Source organism: Falco punctatus (genome assembly GCF_963210335.1).
Source record: "Falco punctatus genome assembly, chromosome: 6".
In the NCBI taxonomy this organism is placed as follows: Eukaryota; Metazoa; Chordata; class Aves; order Falconiformes; family Falconidae; genus Falco; species Falco punctatus.
In genome coordinates, this window is record NC_137585.1 from 77526641 (window position 1) to 77544813 (window position 18173).

The 18173-nt window shown below is 61.7% G+C and overlaps 2 protein-coding genes across 5 annotated transcripts; one reads left to right on the forward strand and one right to left on the reverse strand.

Annotated features, from left to right (window-relative positions):
- Positions 1-776: 776 nt before the first annotated feature.
- On the reverse strand, positions 777-3806 carry ZBTB45 (zinc finger and BTB domain containing 45; the record flags this gene model as incomplete). Its single annotated transcript, XM_080391840.1, has 2 exons — positions 777-1462; positions 2831-3806. 2 exons carry the CDS (start codon positions 3804-3806, stop codon positions 1107-1109), a joined length of 1332 nt encoding a protein of 443 aa, XP_080247966.1. The 3' UTR covers positions 777-1106.
- Positions 3807-6627: 2821 nt separating this feature from the next.
- On the forward strand, positions 6628-18017 carry MYH14 (myosin heavy chain 14). Of its 4 annotated transcripts, none has more exons than XM_080391835.1 (11): positions 6628-6742; positions 9066-9138; positions 10082-10132; positions 10518-10679; positions 10857-10985; positions 11328-11416; positions 11908-12004; positions 12564-12760; positions 13721-13829; positions 15098-15270; positions 17247-18017. In XM_080391835.1, exons 2-11 carry the CDS (start codon positions 9088-9090, stop codon positions 17476-17478), a joined length of 1290 nt encoding a protein of 429 aa, XP_080247961.1. In that variant the 5' UTR covers positions 6628-6742; positions 9066-9087; the 3' UTR covers positions 17479-18017. The 4 variants fall into 4 exon arrangements, with proteins under 4 accessions (XP_080247961.1, XP_080247960.1, XP_080247962.1 ...); XM_080391834.1 differs by lacking the exon at positions 6628-6742 and adding an exon at positions 8547-8665; XM_080391833.1 differs by lacking the exons at positions 6628-6742; positions 9066-9138 and having other exon boundaries at positions 9412-10132.
- Positions 18018-18173: the final 156 nt, after the last annotated feature.

Consider the following 18173-nt stretch of genomic DNA (forward strand, 5'->3'; position numbering starts at 1 on the left):
CCACAGGGACATAGCCTGGCCCACTGGCATTCATTGTCAATGCAAATGACTTGGGGAGGACCCATGGTGTAGCCAGTGACTCTATGACCCTTCGGTGGTGGCCACGGGGACGTGGTTTGGCTCCATCAACGCCCACTGTTGGCTTGTGGGGAGCCCACATAGGCAAGAAGCGACAGGCTTGGGGACAAACATGGACACCAAGACTTGGGGAGGACTCATGATGTTGGCTACCACAGCCCTTCTGTGGTAGCCATGGGGCTGGTTTGGCCCTTTTGGTGCCTGTCACCAACTGAGAACCTTAGGAAGGGTCCATGACACAGCCAACAGCTACTGCAGCCCTTCTGTGGTGGCCATAGAGATGTGGCTTGGTCCCATGGGTACGGTTTGGCCCCACTGGTGCCCACTGTCAACACAAAGACTTGGGGAGGCCCATGAAGCAGTCAATGGGGATGAGGTCTTGCCCCACCGGTGCCTCCCGGGCTCACGGAGAAGCCACGTGGGCAAAAAGAGGTGGCACCGGGGCTGAAGGGGGACTCAAAGGCTTGGGGAGGACCCATGATGTGGCCCAATGGCTACTACAGCTCATCTGTGGTAGCCACAGGGACATAGTTTGGTTCCGCTGGCACCCGTTCTCATCACAAAGACTTGGGGATGTCCCATGATGTGGCCATCAGCTACCGTGGCTGTTCCATAGTGGCCATGAGCCCGTGGTTGGCACCCACCGTTCAGTAGGAGGGCGGGTAATTTTTTAGGGAGAAAATAATGGCACTAAAACAGACCTTAAAACCCGCGTGTTGATTTTCACCGCCCACCGGTGCCACTGAGTCTGTTTAACTGCCCCTCCTGCTCCGCACCACCACGGTTTGGGGGGGTGGGGGTGGAAACTGCATCGCTGGGAAGGGACAAGAGGGACGGACCCCATCTCCCTCCATCTGTCCATCCAGAGCGTCAAATTCACGGCTGGGGTGGGGTCAAAGTCCTCCAGGTTTCACCCCTTACTGCTCAAACAACCCCAGGCGCTCATCCACGGCCATGGGGGAGCTCCAAAGCCCACCCCCGGGGGAGTTCTGGGGTGACAAAGACACACACCACCCCCCGGGGCACCCTCACGCTGTGTGAGCGGGACCGGCACCTGTAGCCTCAGTGCCTGGCCATGTTGCCAACCCGGCTTCAGGTGGTGGTGGCCCTGGCGGTGGCCCTGGCGGTGGCACGGGGTGGGTGGCAGCAGCATGGCGCTCGAGGAGGGTACGGTGGGAGAAGCCCTTGGTGCAGAGGCGGCACTGGAAGCGCTCGGGGCGGTGGGTGCGCATGTGGACATTGAGGGAGCTCTTCTGGGTGAAGCGTTTGCAGCAGACGCCACACTGGAAGGCGCGGACACCTGTGTGGGTCACCATGTGCTTCAGCAGGTAGTCACGGAGTGAGAAGGAGCGCCAGCAAATGGAGCACTGGTGGGGCTTCTCACCTACAGGGAGACAAATGTGGGTCAATGCGGATGGACACGGGTCAGCATGGATGGATAGGGGTCAACACAGACCAACGTGGGGCAACATGGATCATTACAGGTCAACGTGGAGCAACATGAGTTGACGGGTCAACATGAGTCAACATGGAGCTACACAGCTTGACTGTCAACACAGATCAATACAGGTCAACACGGATAGATACGGGTCAACACGGAGCTACACAGGTTGATGGTTAACATGGATCATTACAGGTCAACATGGAGCAACACGGGCTGATGGGTCAACATGGAGCTACACAGGTTGACGGTCAACACAGATCAATACAGGTCAACACAAATGGGTACAAGTCAACACAGATCAATGTGGAGCAACATGGAGCTGCACAGGTTGATGGTCAACATGGAACAACACAGGTTGACAGGGGTCAACATGGATCAGTACAGGTCAACATGGGTCAACACAGCGACATGGAACATCACGAATCAGCGCAGGTCTGCATGGGTTAAAATGGAGCAACATGGAGAGACATGGGTCAGCATAGATCAACAGGGGCCAGCGTGGATCAACACAGGTCAAGATGGGTCAACACTGGTCAGCACAAGTCAACATGGATCAACACAGCAACATGGGTCAACATGAGACAAGACAGATCAACATGGTGCAACACATGGATCAGTGCTAGATCAACAGGGATCAACATGGAGTGGCATGGGTCACCACACAGTGACATGGATCTATGTGGGTCAATGTGGAGTGACCACACAGTGACATCGGTCAATGCGGAGTGACATGGGTCACCACACAGTGACATGGGTCAACACGGAGTGATGTGGGTCACCACACAGTGACATGAGTCTGTGTGGGTCAACATGGAGTGACGTGGGTCACCACACAGTGACATGGGTCAACGTGGAATGACCCCACAGTGACATGGGTCAACGTGGAGTGACATGGGTCAACGTGGAGTGACCACACAGTGACATGGGTCTACATGGAGCGACGGGGGTCAACATGGAGTGACATGGGTCTATGTGGGTATCACCACACAGGGACATAGGTCTACGTGGGTCAACATGGAGTGAAATGGGTCAATGCGGATTGACGTGGATCTACACAGGCCAACACAGAGTGATGCAGGTCAACATGGCTCACATGGAGCAACCAGGTCAACGTGGCTCAACACAGCAACATACATCAACATGGACTGACACGGAGCCACATGGGTCAACACGGGTCCCTGTTCCATCCCTGTCCCCATCCCTCCACACCGCAGCATCACTGCATCCCTGCTCCCCCCGCCCTCACCATCCCCACAATGATCACATCCCCGCTCCGTCCCCGCATCCCCCGCTGTCGCGTTCCCTCACCAGAGTGGATGAACATGTGTTTGGTGTAGTTCTTGCGGGAGCTGAAGGTCTTCTGGCAGTGACCGCATTGGTAGGAAGGCTCAGAGCACCGCGAGGGGCCGGGCTGGGGCACCTCAGGGACGGGGGGGATGCCGCCCACTCCTGCGCCCCCCTCGTACAGTGGCGGTGGTGGCACGAAGCCAAACCCGTTGCCCCCTGTTGCCGCCTTGGTCCCGAATGCCGGCGCCCGCCCTGGCGCCTCCAGGCTGCAGTCGGGTCCGAACTTGGCCGTGTCCTCGCCGGGCCATGGGGGCAGGAAAGCGTCGGCGAAGACCTCGGGAGCGCCAAAAAACGGCGGCTCCTCGGCGGCGAAGGGTGGTGGGGCAAAGCCTTCTTCACCACCACCAGTACCCTCACCTTCCTCCTCCTCCTCCTCCTCCTTCACCGGCAGCTGGAGCCGCAGCGGTTGGCGTTGCTTGCGGCTGTGGCAGCTCGGCGCCGGCTCCGCTGGCCCGAAGCGGATGTCGGGCTCCGGTAACGGTGGTGGTGGTGGCGGTAGCGACTTGTGGCAGGGGTCAGCGGGCTCGGGGCGGGGGGGGCGGGTGGGGGGCAGCACCTTGGGCCCACGGCTCTGGGAGATGATCTGGGTGCACTCATCGATGACGGTTTTGATCTGGAGGATGGAGGCGGCGGTGAGGATCTGCAGAGCTTCCGACTGCGCCACCACCAAGCAACCGCTGTACATGAACTCCACCAACTGCCGCACGGCGCCGCTGGGGACAACAGGGGGCACCTCAATGGCCGAGTGACCCAAAAGGAGTTTGTCATGGAAAAACGGGCTCCCAGCAGCCAGGACACAGCGGTGGGCCCGTAGGGTGGCCTCGCGGATGCGGACAGTGACGTCGCAGAAGTGACCGCCCAAGCGTTGCCCATTGAGGGTCTCCAAGAGGGAACGGCTGAAGTTCTGGAGATGGATATAGTGAACAGCCTCCGCCATGGCGGCACCGTGGGGACCCCAGCGTGGGCAGCGAGGTACCTGGGGAAGGAGGAACAGGGGTTGGGGACATCATCTGGGGTGGCACCAGGGTTTGGGGACATCAAGATGGGATGGAGGTGCCACGAGGACATCACCAGGGCTTGGGGATGCCACTGAGGGCATTGCCAGGAGGGGTTAAGGACATGGCTGGGGACATCAGGATGGGACAGACATCGCACATGGATGTCTCCAGGGGTTGGGGACATCAAGATGGGGTGGAGATGCCATCAGTGGTGTCCCCAAGCCCTGGTGGCATCACCAGGAGGGGTTAAGGACACGGCTGGGGGCATCAATGTAGGGTGGAGATGGCACCAGGATGGCACCAGGGGTTGGGGATATCGTATAGGGTGGTACAGGGGTTGGGGACATTGTATGGGGTCACCAGGGGTCAGGGACATTATTAAGATGGGATGGAGGTGCCACCAGGACATCACCAGGGCTTGGGGATGCCACTGAGGGCATCCCCAGGAGGGGTTAAGGACACGGCTGGGGACATCAAGATGGGATGGACATGACACCAGGGTGTCACCAGAGATTGGGGACATTGAGATGGGATGGAGGTGCCCTCAGTGATGTCCCCAAGCCCGGTGGCATCACCAGGAGGGGTTAAGGACATGGCTGGGGACATCAGTGTGGGGTGCAGATGCCACCAGGACCTGGAGACACCTTGTGGATGTCAACCATGGGGTGGGGGCACCTTGTGGGATGTCACCGAGGGCTGGGGGCACATTATGGGAAATCACCAAGGGCTGGGGACACCTTGTGGGACATCACCAGGAAGGTGGGGACACATGGGATGTCACCAAGGGCTAGGGACACCTTATGGGATGTCACCATGGGGTAGGGACACATTATGAGATGTCACCAGGGGCTGGGGATACCTTATGGATGTCACCAAGGGTTGGGGGCACATTATGGGATGTCGCCAAGGGCTGGGGACAGCGCTGATGACATCACGAGGCCTTGGGGACACATGCCAGGGGAGTCACCGGGGGTCGGGGACACCTTAGGGGACGTCACCGGGGTGTGGCGACACGGTGGGGCCATCCCCCACCCCACCCCACTACCCCCATCCCACCCCCCCGGCCCCAGGCGACCGGCCCCTCCCCCCTCAGGGACCCAGGCACGCGGGGGGCGGGGCGGGGGCGGGGCCGTACTCACCTCCGCGCCCGCCGGAACCGCCGCCGGCCCCGACACCCGGAAGTGCCTCAGCCACCGCTTCCGGTGGCTCCCCCCGATTGAACGTCACTTCCGGCCCCGCCAGTCCGGAGGGGATGGAGCGGAAGTGAGCGGCGACCATAGAGAGGGGCGCGGCGGCGCTGTCCTCTCGCCGCCCCCCTACCATAGAGACCGGGCAGTAGCGGCTGCGCCCCGCGGGGTCCCCTATAGACCCCCATAGGGACCCCCCCGGGGCCGGGATCCCCTATAGGGACCCCCCTGGGGTTGGGATCCCCTATAGACCCCCATAGGGACCCCTCGGGGGCGGGATACCCCATAGGCCCCCATACGGACACCCTCAGGGGCGCGATCCCCTACAGGCCCCCATAGGGGCCCCCCAGGGGCTGGATCCCCTATAGACCTCCATAGGGAACTCCCTGGGGCCGGGATCCCCTGTAGGCCCTCATAGGGACCCCGCCGGGGGTGGGGATCCCCTATAGGGCCGCCCCCAAGGATCGGGATCCCATAGAGACCCTCCAGGGGCAGGATCCCCTATAGGCCCCCATAGGGACCCCCCCAGGGCCTGGATCCCCTATAGACCTCCATAGGGAACTCCCTGGGGCCAGGATCCCCTGTAGGCCCTCATAGGGACCCCGCTGGGGGTGGGGATCCCCTATAGGACCGCCCCCAAGGATCGGGATCCCACAGAGACCCTCCAGGGGCGGGATCCCCTATAGGGCCCCCCTCGGGGGTAGGATCCTCTATAGACCCCGAAAGGAAATGCCTCTGGGGCCAGGATCCCCTGTAGAGCCTCATAAGGACCCCCCAGGAGCGGGATCTCCTATAAACTCCCATAGGGACCCCCCAGGGCCAGGATCCCCTGTAGATCCCCACAGGGACCCCTCCACAGGTGGGATCCCCTATAGACCCCATGGGGAGTCTCGCAAGATTGGGATCACCTATAGACCCCATAGGGACCCCTGTAGTGCTGTGATCCCATATAGACCCCCTTCAGGATCCCCATAGATCCCTATAGACACCCATCAGGACCCCCACTGGGCTTCAGTCCCCTCTAGACCCTGGTATGGCTGCAGACTCCTATAGACCCCCATAGGGTCTAAAGTGCTATAGACCTTCAAAGAGATCCTCATAGGACTGGGATCCCCTATAGAGCTCCATAGCTCAGTAGGGGCAGGATTCCCTATTTCCTCCCCGTGCCCTGCCCCCCCCCCCCCCGGATCCCTATACGACTAGCACCCTCTATAGACCCCTATAGGGATCTCTGTGGGTTTAGGGATCACCATGAGGTCTGGACTCTATGGATTGCACAGAGATGATCTGGGGATTCCCTATGGGAATCTTTATAGGACCAGGATCCCCTATAGATACTCCCCCCAGGGATCCCTATAGACCCAGCATCCTCTATAGACCCCTATAGAAATCTCTACGGGCTCAGGGATCTCCTATAGACCCCCCCTCCAGGCATCCCTATAGGGCTGGTATCCTCTATAGACCCCTATAGGGATCTCAATGAGCTCAAGGATCCCCTATAGACCCCTCCCAGGGTTCCCTATAGGGCCCCTATAGCACTCCCGTAGGGGCTGTTGGTGATGTCACAGCCCATTGGGAGTGTGGTGGCACTTCTGGGTTGGCCCCTGACATCACGTCATGCAATAGTGACATCACTTCCTGCTCTGGTGATGACCTCACTGCTTGGGCTGGGCCCATCATGCATCCTGGTAAGTTGATGACATCATTTCCTGGGCCCTTGGTGACGTCAGAGGTTGGTCGGGGTCAGGGATAATTCTTCTCTACGAGTGATGTCACTTGCCTGCTGGTGATGTCACTTCCGGGCCCTGGCGCAGTGGGAACTTGTCACGTTGGCTCCCTTCTGTCTCTGATGTCATCCATTGCCCGGTGGTGACGTCACAGCCATGTCAGAGCCCCACCCTCTGCAATGCAGCACTCGCTATCCCGCAAGTGCTGTCCTGTGTGACGGTGACCCATGTTGGCCTGTGTTGCTCCCTGTTGACCCCTGTCAGTCTGTGTTGGCCCGCGTTGACCTGTATCACTCCTTATTGACTCATGTCAGTCCATGTTGGCCCATGTTGGCCCGCGTTGATGTGTCACCTCTTGTTGACCCGTGTCAGTCTGTGTTGGCCCGTGTTGACCTATGTCACTCTTTGTTGACTCCTGTCAGTCCATGTTGGCCCATGTTTGCCTGCATTGACCTGTGTTACTCCCTGTTGACCCATGTCAGTCCATGTTGGCCTGCATTGATGTGTCTCCCCTTGTTGACTCATGTCATTCTGTGTTGGCCCATGTTGATGTGTCATCCCTTCCTTGTTCACTCATGTCAGTCCATGTTGGCCCATGTTGACCTGTGTCACTCCCTGTTGACCCATGTCAGTCTATGTTGGCCCATGTTGGCCTGTGTTGATGTGTCACTCCTTGTTGACCTGTGTCAGTTTGTGTTGGCCCGTGTTGGCCCACACTGACCTGTGTCACCCCTTGTTGACCCCTGTCAGTCCGTGTTGGCCCATGTTAGCCCTCGTTGATGTGTCACTCCCTGTTGACCCATGTCAGTCCATGTTGGCCCACATTGATGTGTCGCCCCTTGTTAACCCCTGTCAGTCTGTGTTGGCCCATGTTGGCTCACATTGACCTGTGTCACTCCTTGTTGACCCCTGTCAGTCCATGTTGACCAGTGTTTCTTGACCCGTGTTGACCCACACTGATCCATGTTGCTCCATGCTGACCTGTGTCACCCTGTGTTGCTCCATTTTGACCCATGTTGTCCCCTGCCACTGCTCCGTGTTGTCCTGTGCCACACCATGTTGACTCGTGTCAGTCTGTGTTGGCCCGTGTTGATGCAGTCTTGAACCTTGTTGACCCGTGTTTGTTGACCCATATTGGACCATGTTGATCTGTGTTGACCCACGCTCATCTCTGCTGCTTTTTATTGTTGGCCCGCGTTGAAATGTGTTGACCCGCGTTGATCTATGTTGACCTGTGTTGACCCATGTTGATCCATGCGGACCCATGTCACACTCTGTTCATCCATTTTGACCCATGTAGACCTGTGCTGACTCATGTCATGATGCTGACCCGTGTTGATTTGTTGATCCACGTTGATCCCAGTTGACCTGTGTTGACACGTGTTGACCCGTGTCATCCCATGTTCCTCCGCTCTCACCTGTGATGACATCACTCTGTACAGATTCCCTTTTGTATGACACAACACCACCACCCCCATCCCCCCCCCCGGTGCAGAGGGTAACCCCCATGAAGGTTCCTACAACACCTCCATCCCTTGGGGGGGGGAGGGGGGACACCCACATTTTTGGGTGCCCCAGGGAGGTGCCCAGATGCCTTTGGGTTCCTAAGGGTGGTGTCCCTCTGAGTCCCTCCGGCAAGGGCGGGTGACAATGCTCAAAGGTAGGAGCTGGTGGAGCTGAACTGATCTGGGACATCTGGGTGCCCCCAGGGGCGTCGGGGGCGGGCTCCACGCCCTGTGGGTAGAGCCTGGGGGGGGGGGGGAGGGGCCCACACCCCTGGGTCCTCCCGTGCCCGCGGCCTGGGTGGCACAAGGAGTTCCCGGCCATCGGTCACCCGTGTCCCACAGGCCTGGGCTCAGCGTCACCAGGACAGACGTGCAGCAGGTGAGGGGACCCAGGCGTCCGGGCAGCCCCCCCCCCTTCCCCCCACCCACCCCCGTTCCCCCCCCCAAAAAAGGGACTCAGGACATCAGCAGCTGTTGGGGGGACCCAGGCGTCCCAGCACCCCTCCCCCCCCATTGCTGTGTTGAGGAACTATGTCCCCCCTCTACCAGGGACCCCCCCCATCTTGCCCCCCCCCCCCAAAGAAATAAAGGGACCCAGGCGTCCCAGCATCCCTGCCTCCCCTCATTGCTGTGTTGAGGAACTAGGTGCCCCCTCTGTCAGGGGACCCTCCCTCTTGCTCCTTCCCCAGCAAGGGACCCAGGTATCTGGGCTGCCACTGCTTTACTGGGGGGGAGGGTGTGTTTACTGGGGGGTCTCCCCACAGTCTGTGTTGTTCCAGGGCCCCCCCCTCAGTTTGTGCCATGGTGGACGAGGGGGACAGGGGACAATGTGGGCCCCCCCGGCTGGCACAGGTGAGTGGGACCCAGAGGTCTGGGGCAGGGGGAACCTAGGGGTCTGGAGGGGGCCACCCAGGGGTCTAGCGGGGGGATACCCAGAGGTCTGGAGGGGGGCAGGTGCTTGGAGGGACACCCAGGGATCTGGTGGGGGGGACACCCAGGGGTCTGAGGGGGGCCCAGGTGCTTGGGGGGACACCCAGGGATCTGGGGGGACACACCCAGAGGTCTGGGAGGGTGGAGCAGGTGCTTGGGCGGGGGGGGGGGGACGGACATGCAGGGGTCCTGAGGGGGACACCCAGGGATCTGGGAAGCCTCAGCACCCCAATACGGGAGGACGGGACTCAGGGGTGTGGGGGAGGGGGGGAATCCAGGTTTTTTGGGGAACCCCCACCTAGGGGACCCAGGCATTGGGGCTCCCCTCCCCGGGACCCAGGCGTGCAGGCGCCCCCTCCCCCGGCCTCACTGGCCCCTGGCCAGACCCGAGACTGGAATTAGGGCACGGGGCGGGGAAAAGGGAGCCCAGGCGCCCAGGAGCCCTCGGCTCCCCTCCCCCACACCGTGGGAAGGGACCCGGGAATCTGGACATCCCCCCACACACACACTTATCCCCCCCCTCCCCGAGGGCACCCTGTGTGTGGGGTATGCCCACATCTCCCCCACCTATGGGACTCTAAGGGGATCCCTCTGGGTGCCTGGGACGCCCCTCGGTGCCTGGGATCCCCCCTGAGCACCTGGGGATCCCCCTTGAGCATCTGGGACCCTCCTGGGTGCCTGGGGATCCACCCAGATGCCTGGGACCCCCCTGGGTGGCTGGGACCCCCCTGGACGCCTGGGGATCCCCCCTGGGTGCCTGAGAACCCTCTCTGGGCGCAGGGGACCTCTCCCTGGACACTGGGGGATCCCCCCCCCCAATGCCGGGGTCCCCTCTGTTGTCACCCCCCTGGTGTCCCCCTCCCAGGCACAGTACCGAAGGCACCTGGAGGAGGAGCTTCGGGACCTGAGCAGCCAGGTGGGCGGGGCCGTGTGGGGGGCGTGGTGAGCTCCTGTCAGTCACAGACCCACCCCCTGGGGGCTCACAAGGATGCCAGTCATGGCAATGGGCGGGGCTTGGAGGTGTCAGTCATGTGGGTGGGTGGGGTGGGTGGGTGGCTGTTATTGTGGGCGGGGCATGGAGCTGTCCATCACCCAATGGGCGGAACATAGAGTTGTCTGTCACCCAATGGGCAGGGCAATGAGCTGTCTGTCACCCAGTGGGCGGGGCATACAGCTGCCCATCACCAAATGGGTGGGGCATGGAGCTGTCCATCATCCAAGGGGCGGAGCACAGGGCTGTCCATCACCTTATTGGGCGGGACATGGGACTGTCACTCACAGCCTGGTCCCACCCCTGACAGGTGGCAGCACTGGGGCGGAGCCTGGCAGCGGAGAGGGGGCGTGGCCTGGCAGCAGGCGGGGCCCTGCGGGCACTGGAAATCGCAGTGGGTGGAGCCCAAGCCCGGGTGGGCGGAGCTTATCGGGCACGAGACCGGGCCTATGAGCGCTTGCGCCAGCAGCAGGTGGGTGGGGCCATGACTGGGGAGGGGGCAGAGCCTCTGATGAGATTGATGGTGGCGTGGTTAGAGGGGGTGTGGCCTATGATGAAGGCAGGGCTTAGTGGAGTGGGTGGGGCCTGTTGGGTGGGTGTGGCCATTCCAGACCCAGTGGGTGTGGTCCTCACACAGCCCCTCCCACAGGAGGCGGGGCATATGCTGTGGGCAGAGCTGGAGGCAGCTCGTGCTGCCCGGGCAGGGGTGGAGCTCCGGGCACAGGAGGCGGAGTTACAGTGTCGTGCCAAGGAGGCACAGCTGGAGCAGCTGCGGCAGGTGGGTGGGGCTAAGGCAAAGGGCGGGGCTAAAATTAGGGAGGGGCTAATATAAGGTGGGGTTAAGTGGGGTGGGGCTAAGGAAGACAAAGGGCGGGGCCAAGGTGAAGGGAGGGGCTAAGGAACAATGGGGCAGGGCTAATGGGCATGGGGCGGGGCTAAGTGCAATGGACGAGGCTATGGAAACTAGGAGCGCATCTGTTGGACATGTTGGCAGGGGTAAAAGTCAGAAGGGCGGGGCTAAGGATCAATGGGGTGGGGTTATGTGAATGGATAGGGTGCTGGGTATGGTGGGAGCGGCTTCTTGCGCGGGTGGGTGTGTCCATCCCGGCCCCCCTCCCAGGCAGTGGAAGCAGCCCAGCATGCCCGGCGGCGGGTTGAGCAGGAGCGGGATGACATGGCTGCCCACGTGCCCCGCCCACCCAGCCCCACGTGAGTGCCTGCCCCTCCCTGGCCACGCCCACTCCCTGGCCACACCCACAAACCTATATATGTCTATAGGGCACCCCTGTGGTACATCCCCTATAGCCCCCAGGGTGGGTCCCTTATGGCTCCCATGGTGTGTCCCCTATAGCCCCCATGGGGTGTCCCCTCTATAGCCCATACACTGTGTCCTCTATAGGCCCCATAGTGCATCCCCTATAGCCCCCACTGTATGTCCCTTATAGCCTCCACAGTGTGTCCCCTATAGACCCCATGGTGCATCCCCTATAGCCCCCACAGCGTGTCCTCTATAGACCCCATGGTGCATCCCCTATAGCTCCCACAGCGTGTCCCCTATAGCCCCCAGAGCGTATCTGCTATATTCCCCACAGCACAGCCCCTGTAGCCCCTCCCCACCCGGCACATCCCCCATAGCCCCCCTGCGGTCCCCGTCCCCCCTCGGTGTCCCCCCACAGCCCCTATAGCCTCTATGGGTGCAGGGGGGGCCGGGACCCTGCAGGGCTGCAGGCAGCGCTGGACGAGCTGCGGGAGCACAACCAAGTGCTGCAACAGCGCCTGCAGCAGCGCCAGGCCCAGGTCAGTGCCTATAGGGGCCATGGCGGGGGGAACCTATGGGGGGCACCTATGGGGGGCAGCTATGGGGGATGTATGGGGGGCAGTGGAGCACCGATGGGGCATGTGGGGTACCTAGAGGGAGGCTGGGAGGGGGGTTGGGCACACCTGTGGACATGGCAGGGGACATATGGAGGATGTATAGGGGGGAGGTATAGGGGGTGTGAAGGCACCTATGTGGGACATGGTAGGGGGACCTGTGGGGGGGGGTATGGGGGGAACATGGAGGGGGCATGGGGGGCACCTGAGGGGACAAGGGGGGGACATATAGGGCTATGCAGGGGGCAGATGGGAGGGATATAAGGGCACCTATAGGAGCGCTAAGGTGGGATGTATGGGGGCACCTACGGGCACAGGGAGGGGGCACCTGTGGGGTGTGAGGGTGCCTATGGATGGATGGATGAGGGGGTACGTATGGAGGGATGGATGCATGGGGTGGGATGGGGAGGGGCCACAGGTCACCTATAGGGGCAGAGGGAGCACCTATGGGTGCTGTGGGTGCTGACCTCCCCCATGGGTGCAGGTGGAGGAGCTGCGGCAGGCGCTGGCAGCGGCGGGGACGCAGGCGCGGGAGGCAGCGCGGGCACGGGACCAGCTGGAGCAGGAGCAGCGGGTGCTGCGGGAGCGGCTGCAGCACCCTGGGGTGCCCCACGGCCCCACCGAGGCCACCCTGCGTGCCCGCTGCCTGCACCTCCAGGAGCTCCTGCACCGTGAGGCCGGGTGAGCCGGGGACCCAGGGTGGGACTGGGTGGCGCCAGGGGGGTCCAAGGTGGTCCCAGGTGGGTCCTGGGTGGCCCCAAGGTGGTCTTGGGTGACCCCAGGGTGGTCCAAGATGGTCCCAGGGTGGCCTTGGGTAGCTACAGGGTGGCCAAGATGGTCTCAGAGTTGTCCTGAGTGATCCCAGGGTGGTCCAGATGGTGCCAAGATGATCCCAGGGTGGTCTTGGGTGACTGCAGGGTGGCCCCAGGGTGGCCAAGATGGTCCCTGGGTGGCCCCAGGGTGGTCCAGATGGTCTCAGAGTGGTCTCAGGTGACCCCAGGGTGGTCTTGGGTGACCGCAGGATGGTCCAGATAGTCCTAAGATGGTCCCAGGTTGGTCCTGGATGATCCCAGGGTGGTCCAGATAGTCCTAAGATGATCCCAGGGTGGTCCTCAGTGACCCCAGGGTGGTCTTGGGTTGCTACAGGGTGGCCCAGGGTGGCTGAGATGGTCTCAGGGCAGTCTTGGGTGACACCAGGGTGGTCTTGGGTGGCCCCAGGGTGGTCCAGATGGTCTCAGAGTGGTCCTGGGTGACCCCAGGGTGGTCTTGGGTAACCCCAGGGGGGTCCAGGATGGTCCCAGGGTGGTCCAGGGTGAGCCCAGGGTGGCCAAGATGGTCCCAGGGTGGTCTTCGGTGGCCCCAAGTTTGTCCCAGTATTCCCACAGCACCCCCAAGGTACCCCCATGGCTTCCCCACGGGTGCTGCTGGATGCCTTGGGGCACCCCATGGGTGCTATGGGGTGACATGGGGCACCCACACATGCCGTGGGGTGACAGCAGGTCCCATGCCCCGCCCCCCCACACACCATGTGACCTGGGCTGCCCATGGATGCGGGGCGTGAGGTGGCACCGGGCTGGGGGGTGGGTGCCGTGGGTCACCCCACAGATGCCGTGGGGTGACGTGGGGCACCCATGGGTGCAGGGCGCGGGCGGCACTGAGCCGGGCAGCGCGGGCAGCGGGGCGACGGCTGCGGGTGCTGATGATGGAGGTGGAGGAGCAGCGGCTGCGGGGGGAGCGCTACCGCCTGCAGGTGGGGGGATGTCTGTCACCCGTGGGTGACGTCACGGGGGGGGTGACGTCACATGTGTGGGTCCCATGGGGGCCCTGGCCAGGGGGGAGGAGGGCGGCGTGGAGGCGTGTCATCCCATGTCATCCTGTGCCACCCCGTGACCCCAGAGCCCCCATGTCCTCGGTGTCCCCGTGTATCCTCATGTCCCCATGTCCCCCGTGTTCATGTCATCCTGCCCCATGTCCCTGTGTCCCCATGCCCCCTGTCCCCATGTCCTTGTGTCCCCCTGTCCCCATGTCTTTGTGTCCCCACACTCCATGTCCCTGTGTCCCCACACAATGTGTCCCTCTGTCCTCATGCTTGTGTCCCTACACCATGTCCCCATGTCCCCACATGACATGTCCCCCCCAACCCTGTACCACACGTCCCCCTGTCTCCACGCCCCATGTCTCCATGTCCCCTTGTCCCCATACCACGTCCCCATGTCCTTGTATCCCTGTGTCCCCATGTCTCTGTGTCCCCCTGTCCCCATGCCCTATGTCCCCATGTCCTTGTATCCTCACGCATGTCCCCATGTCCCCATGCCCCGTGTCCCTGCATCCCCATGTCCCCATGCCCCATGTCCCTGCATCCCATGTCCCCATACCCCCATGCCCTGCGTCCCCGCATCCCCATGCCTCGTGTCCACATGCCCCATGTCCCATGTCCCTGCATCCCCATGCCCTGTGTCCCCACGTCCCCGTGCCCCGTGTCCTTGCATCCCCATGCCCTGTGTCCTGTGTCCCTGCATCCCCATGCCCCATGTCCCCGTGTCCCATGTCTCCATGCCCCATGCCCTCTGTCCTTGCATCCCCATGCCCCGTGCCCTGTGTCTCTGTGTCCCCATGCCCCCATGTCCCCACATCCCCATGCCCCATGTCCCATGTCCCCACGACCCATGTCCCCATGCCCCATGTCTCTGCATCCCCATGCCCTGTGTCCCCTTGTCCCCATGCCCCATGTCCCCATGTCCCCACATCCCCATGCCCGGTGTCCTTGCATCCCCATGTCCCATGTCCCCGTGTCCCCATGCCCTATGTCCCATGTCCCGTGTCCCATGACCCTATGTCCCCACATCCCCATGCCCCATGTCCGATGCCCTATGCCTCTGTGTCCCCATGCCCCCACGTCCCTATGTCCTGTGTTCCCACATCCCCATGCCCCATGTCCCATGTCCCCACGTCCCCACGACCCATGTCCCCATGCCCCATGTCCCCATGTCCCACACCCCGTGCCTTGTGTACCCACAGGCGCAGGCCAGCGAAGCATTGGGGCGGGCGCTGGGGGAGCGGATGGCTGCGGTGGCCGCTGGGACAGCGCGTGCCCAGGCCCAGGGCCACTGCCTGCGTCGAGCGCTTGAGGCTGTCGGGGATGGGGCCGCGGCCACTGCACGCCATGTGGCCGCCCTGCGGGCTCGCCTCAGGTGGGGACCGGCACTGCCCCTCCATGGGCGCCTATAGCAACCTAGAGCCTCCTTATAGCCCCTGTGGGTCTCTAGGGGTCTCTGTGGGCCCCTTTAGCACCCTATGGGCTCCTTATAGACCTCTATGGGCCCCTAGGGCTCTCTATGGGACCCTATAGCACCCTATGGGCTCCTTACAGACCTCTTTGTGCATCTAGGACTCACTAGGGCTCTCTGTGGGACCCTATAGCACCCTATGGGCTCCTTACAGACCTCTTTGTTCATCTAGGACTCACTAGGGCTCTCTGTGGGTCCCTGTACCACCCTATGGGCTCCTTATAGCACCCTATGGGCCTTTAGGGCTCTCTGTGGGCCCCTATAGAACTCTATGGGCTCCTTATACACCCCTGTGGCCCTCTAGAGCTTTCTATGAGCCCCTGTAGCACCCTATGGGCTCCTTATAGACCCCTATCCCCCTCTAGGGCTCTCTATGCGTCTGTATAGCACCGTATGGGCTCCTTATAGCCCCCTGTGACCCTCTAGGGGTATCTATGCACCCCTATAGCACCCTATGGGCTCCTAATAGCCTAGGACCTATGGGTCCCTATGCTTCCCTGTAGCACCCTATAGATTCCTTTTAGCCCACCTATATGCCCAGCTATGAGCCCCTATAGCTCCCTATGCATCCCTGTATTACCCTATAGCTTTCTATAGTTTATTTATAGTTCTCTTGTAGCTCCCCCCTCGTGGGCCCCTATAGCTCCCTTTGAGCCCCTATAGCCCTCCTATAGCACCTTATAGTCCCCCTGTATCCCCCCACAGCACCTCTATAGGTCCCTCTGTAACCCCCTATGGGCTCCTATCGCCACCTGTAGTACCCTATATCCCTCTCATGGGTACCTATAGCCCCTCCAGCACCCTCTCACTCCCTCTGTGCCCCTATAGCCCTTCATAGCACCCTATAGCTTCCCATTGCAGCACTACAACCTTGTTGCAGCACCCTTAGAGCATTCTATATGCCCCATAGCAGCTTATAACCACTATAGGCCTCTACAGCACCCTATAGCCCCTGTAGTCCCCTATAGATGCCCATGCCCCCCAGTAGTACCCTGTAGCCCCCCCAGACCCCTATAAACGCCCATGCCCCCTAGTAGTATCCTACAGATCCCTATAGCACCCTATAGCCCCCCCATGGCCTCTAGTAGCACCCTACAGCACCCTATAGTTCCCTATGGGTCTGAGAGGGGCTGTATGGGGCCAGGGGGATTATGGGATAGTGGGGGGTTCTGGGGGGCTGTATAGGGTACTATGGAATAGTGGGGGCATCTGGGGGTCTGTATGGGGGATTATGGAAGAGTGGGGGCTCTGGGGGCTGTATAGGGTACTATGGGATAGTGGGGGCATCCAGGGGGCTGTATGGGGGATTATGGGATAGCAGGGGGCTCTGGGGAGGTATATGGGGGGTTATGGGATAGTGGGGACTCTCAAGGGGGCTGTATGGGGGACTATGGGATAGTGGGGGGGCTCTGCGGGTCTGTATGGGGGATTATGGGATAGTGGGGGCCTCTGGGGAAGTATGTGAGGAATTATGGGATAGTGGGGGTCTCTGGGGGGGCTGTATGGGGGATTATGGAATAGTGGGGTGTTCTGGGGGTGTGTATAGGGTACTATGGGATAGTGGGGGCTCTGGGGAGAGTATATGGGCTACTTTGGGATAGTGGGGGGCTCTGGGGAGGTATGTGGGGGATTATGGGATAGTGGGGGCTCTCAGGGGGGCTGTATGGGGTACTATGGGATAGTGGGGGGCTCGGGGGGGGCTGTATGGGGGATTATGGGGTAGTGGGCTCTGGGGGGGTGTATGGAGTACTATGGGATAGTGGGGGCATCCAGGGGGCTGTATGGGGGATTATGGGATAAAGGGGGTTTCTGGGGGGGCTGTATGGGCTAGTGGGGGGCTCTGGGGGGCGCCACTGTGACCCCTCCTGGGCCACCCCCAGGTGCGACCCACTGACACTGTCCCGCACGGTGCGCCGCATGCTGCGGGAGGAGGACGAGGACAGCGAGGACAGCGAGGACAGCGAGTCCTCACCCTGGGCCCTCCGGGAGCTCCTCGAAACCCCCCTGGGTTCATGGGGGGGTCTCGAAACTGCCCCCAAGGAGCCCCACCAGAGGGCTGCTGGTCCGGGGGCTGGCCTGGAAACTGCCCCCAGCACTGGGGGGGACCCTTGAAACCACCTCTGGGGGCCCAGCCCTGGAAGTGCCTCCGGGGGTCCCCAAGGAGCAGGGGCGGGGCTTATTGGGGCAGGGTATATTGGGGCCGGGCCTGCTCATACTCATTAAAGTACCTTCAAGATGGATCTGCCCCTGAGTGGCCCCCAGGTGGTGGTGGTGGTGGTGGGGCCTCGAACCCCACCCAGAGCCCATGTTGGGGGAGCCTTGAAACTCTCTAAAACACTATTGGGGAGGGGGTGACCTGGTGGCCTGGGAAACATCCCCAAGCTCTTTTTTGGGGGGACACACACACCCCAAAGCACATTCACGGAGGGGAGTAGGGGGTGGTAAACTATTCCTGAACCCCGGGGGGAGGTGGGGTGGCGTTGAAACACCCCTAAACCTGGTGGGGGTCCCTTGAAACCCTTTTTGTTTCAACTGGGGGGATGGGGAGGTGTCAACCACCCCCCAAAAATGTTGTACAGTAGCTATATGGGGGCAGGGGGCCTTGAAACACCCCAAAGCCTGGGGGGGCGGTCCTTGAAACCCTCCTTATCCCAGCTCAACCCCTCCCCAAAACGTTGTACCCTATGTGGGCGGGGGGGGGTTGAAACACCCAAAAACCGGGGGGGGCGGGGCTTAAAAAGCTTGCGGCGGAGGGGCGTGGCTCGCATGGCTAATAAGGGCGGGGAGGGACTCTTCTGGCCAATGAC

Coding starts and splice junctions, on each gene's coding strand:
- MYH14 (XM_080391833.1), top strand. CDS start 9,911: ATGCCTGGGACCCCCCTGGGTGGCTGGGACCCCCCTGGACGCCTGGGG. Junction 10,680..10,856: donor AGCGCTTGCGCCAGCAGCAG/GTGGGTGGGGCC, acceptor CCCCTCCCACAG/GAGGCGGGGCATATGCTGTG. Junction 15,271..17,246: donor GCCCTGCGGGCTCGCCTCAG/GTGGGGACCGGC, acceptor GGCCACCCCCAG/GTGCGACCCACTGACACTGT.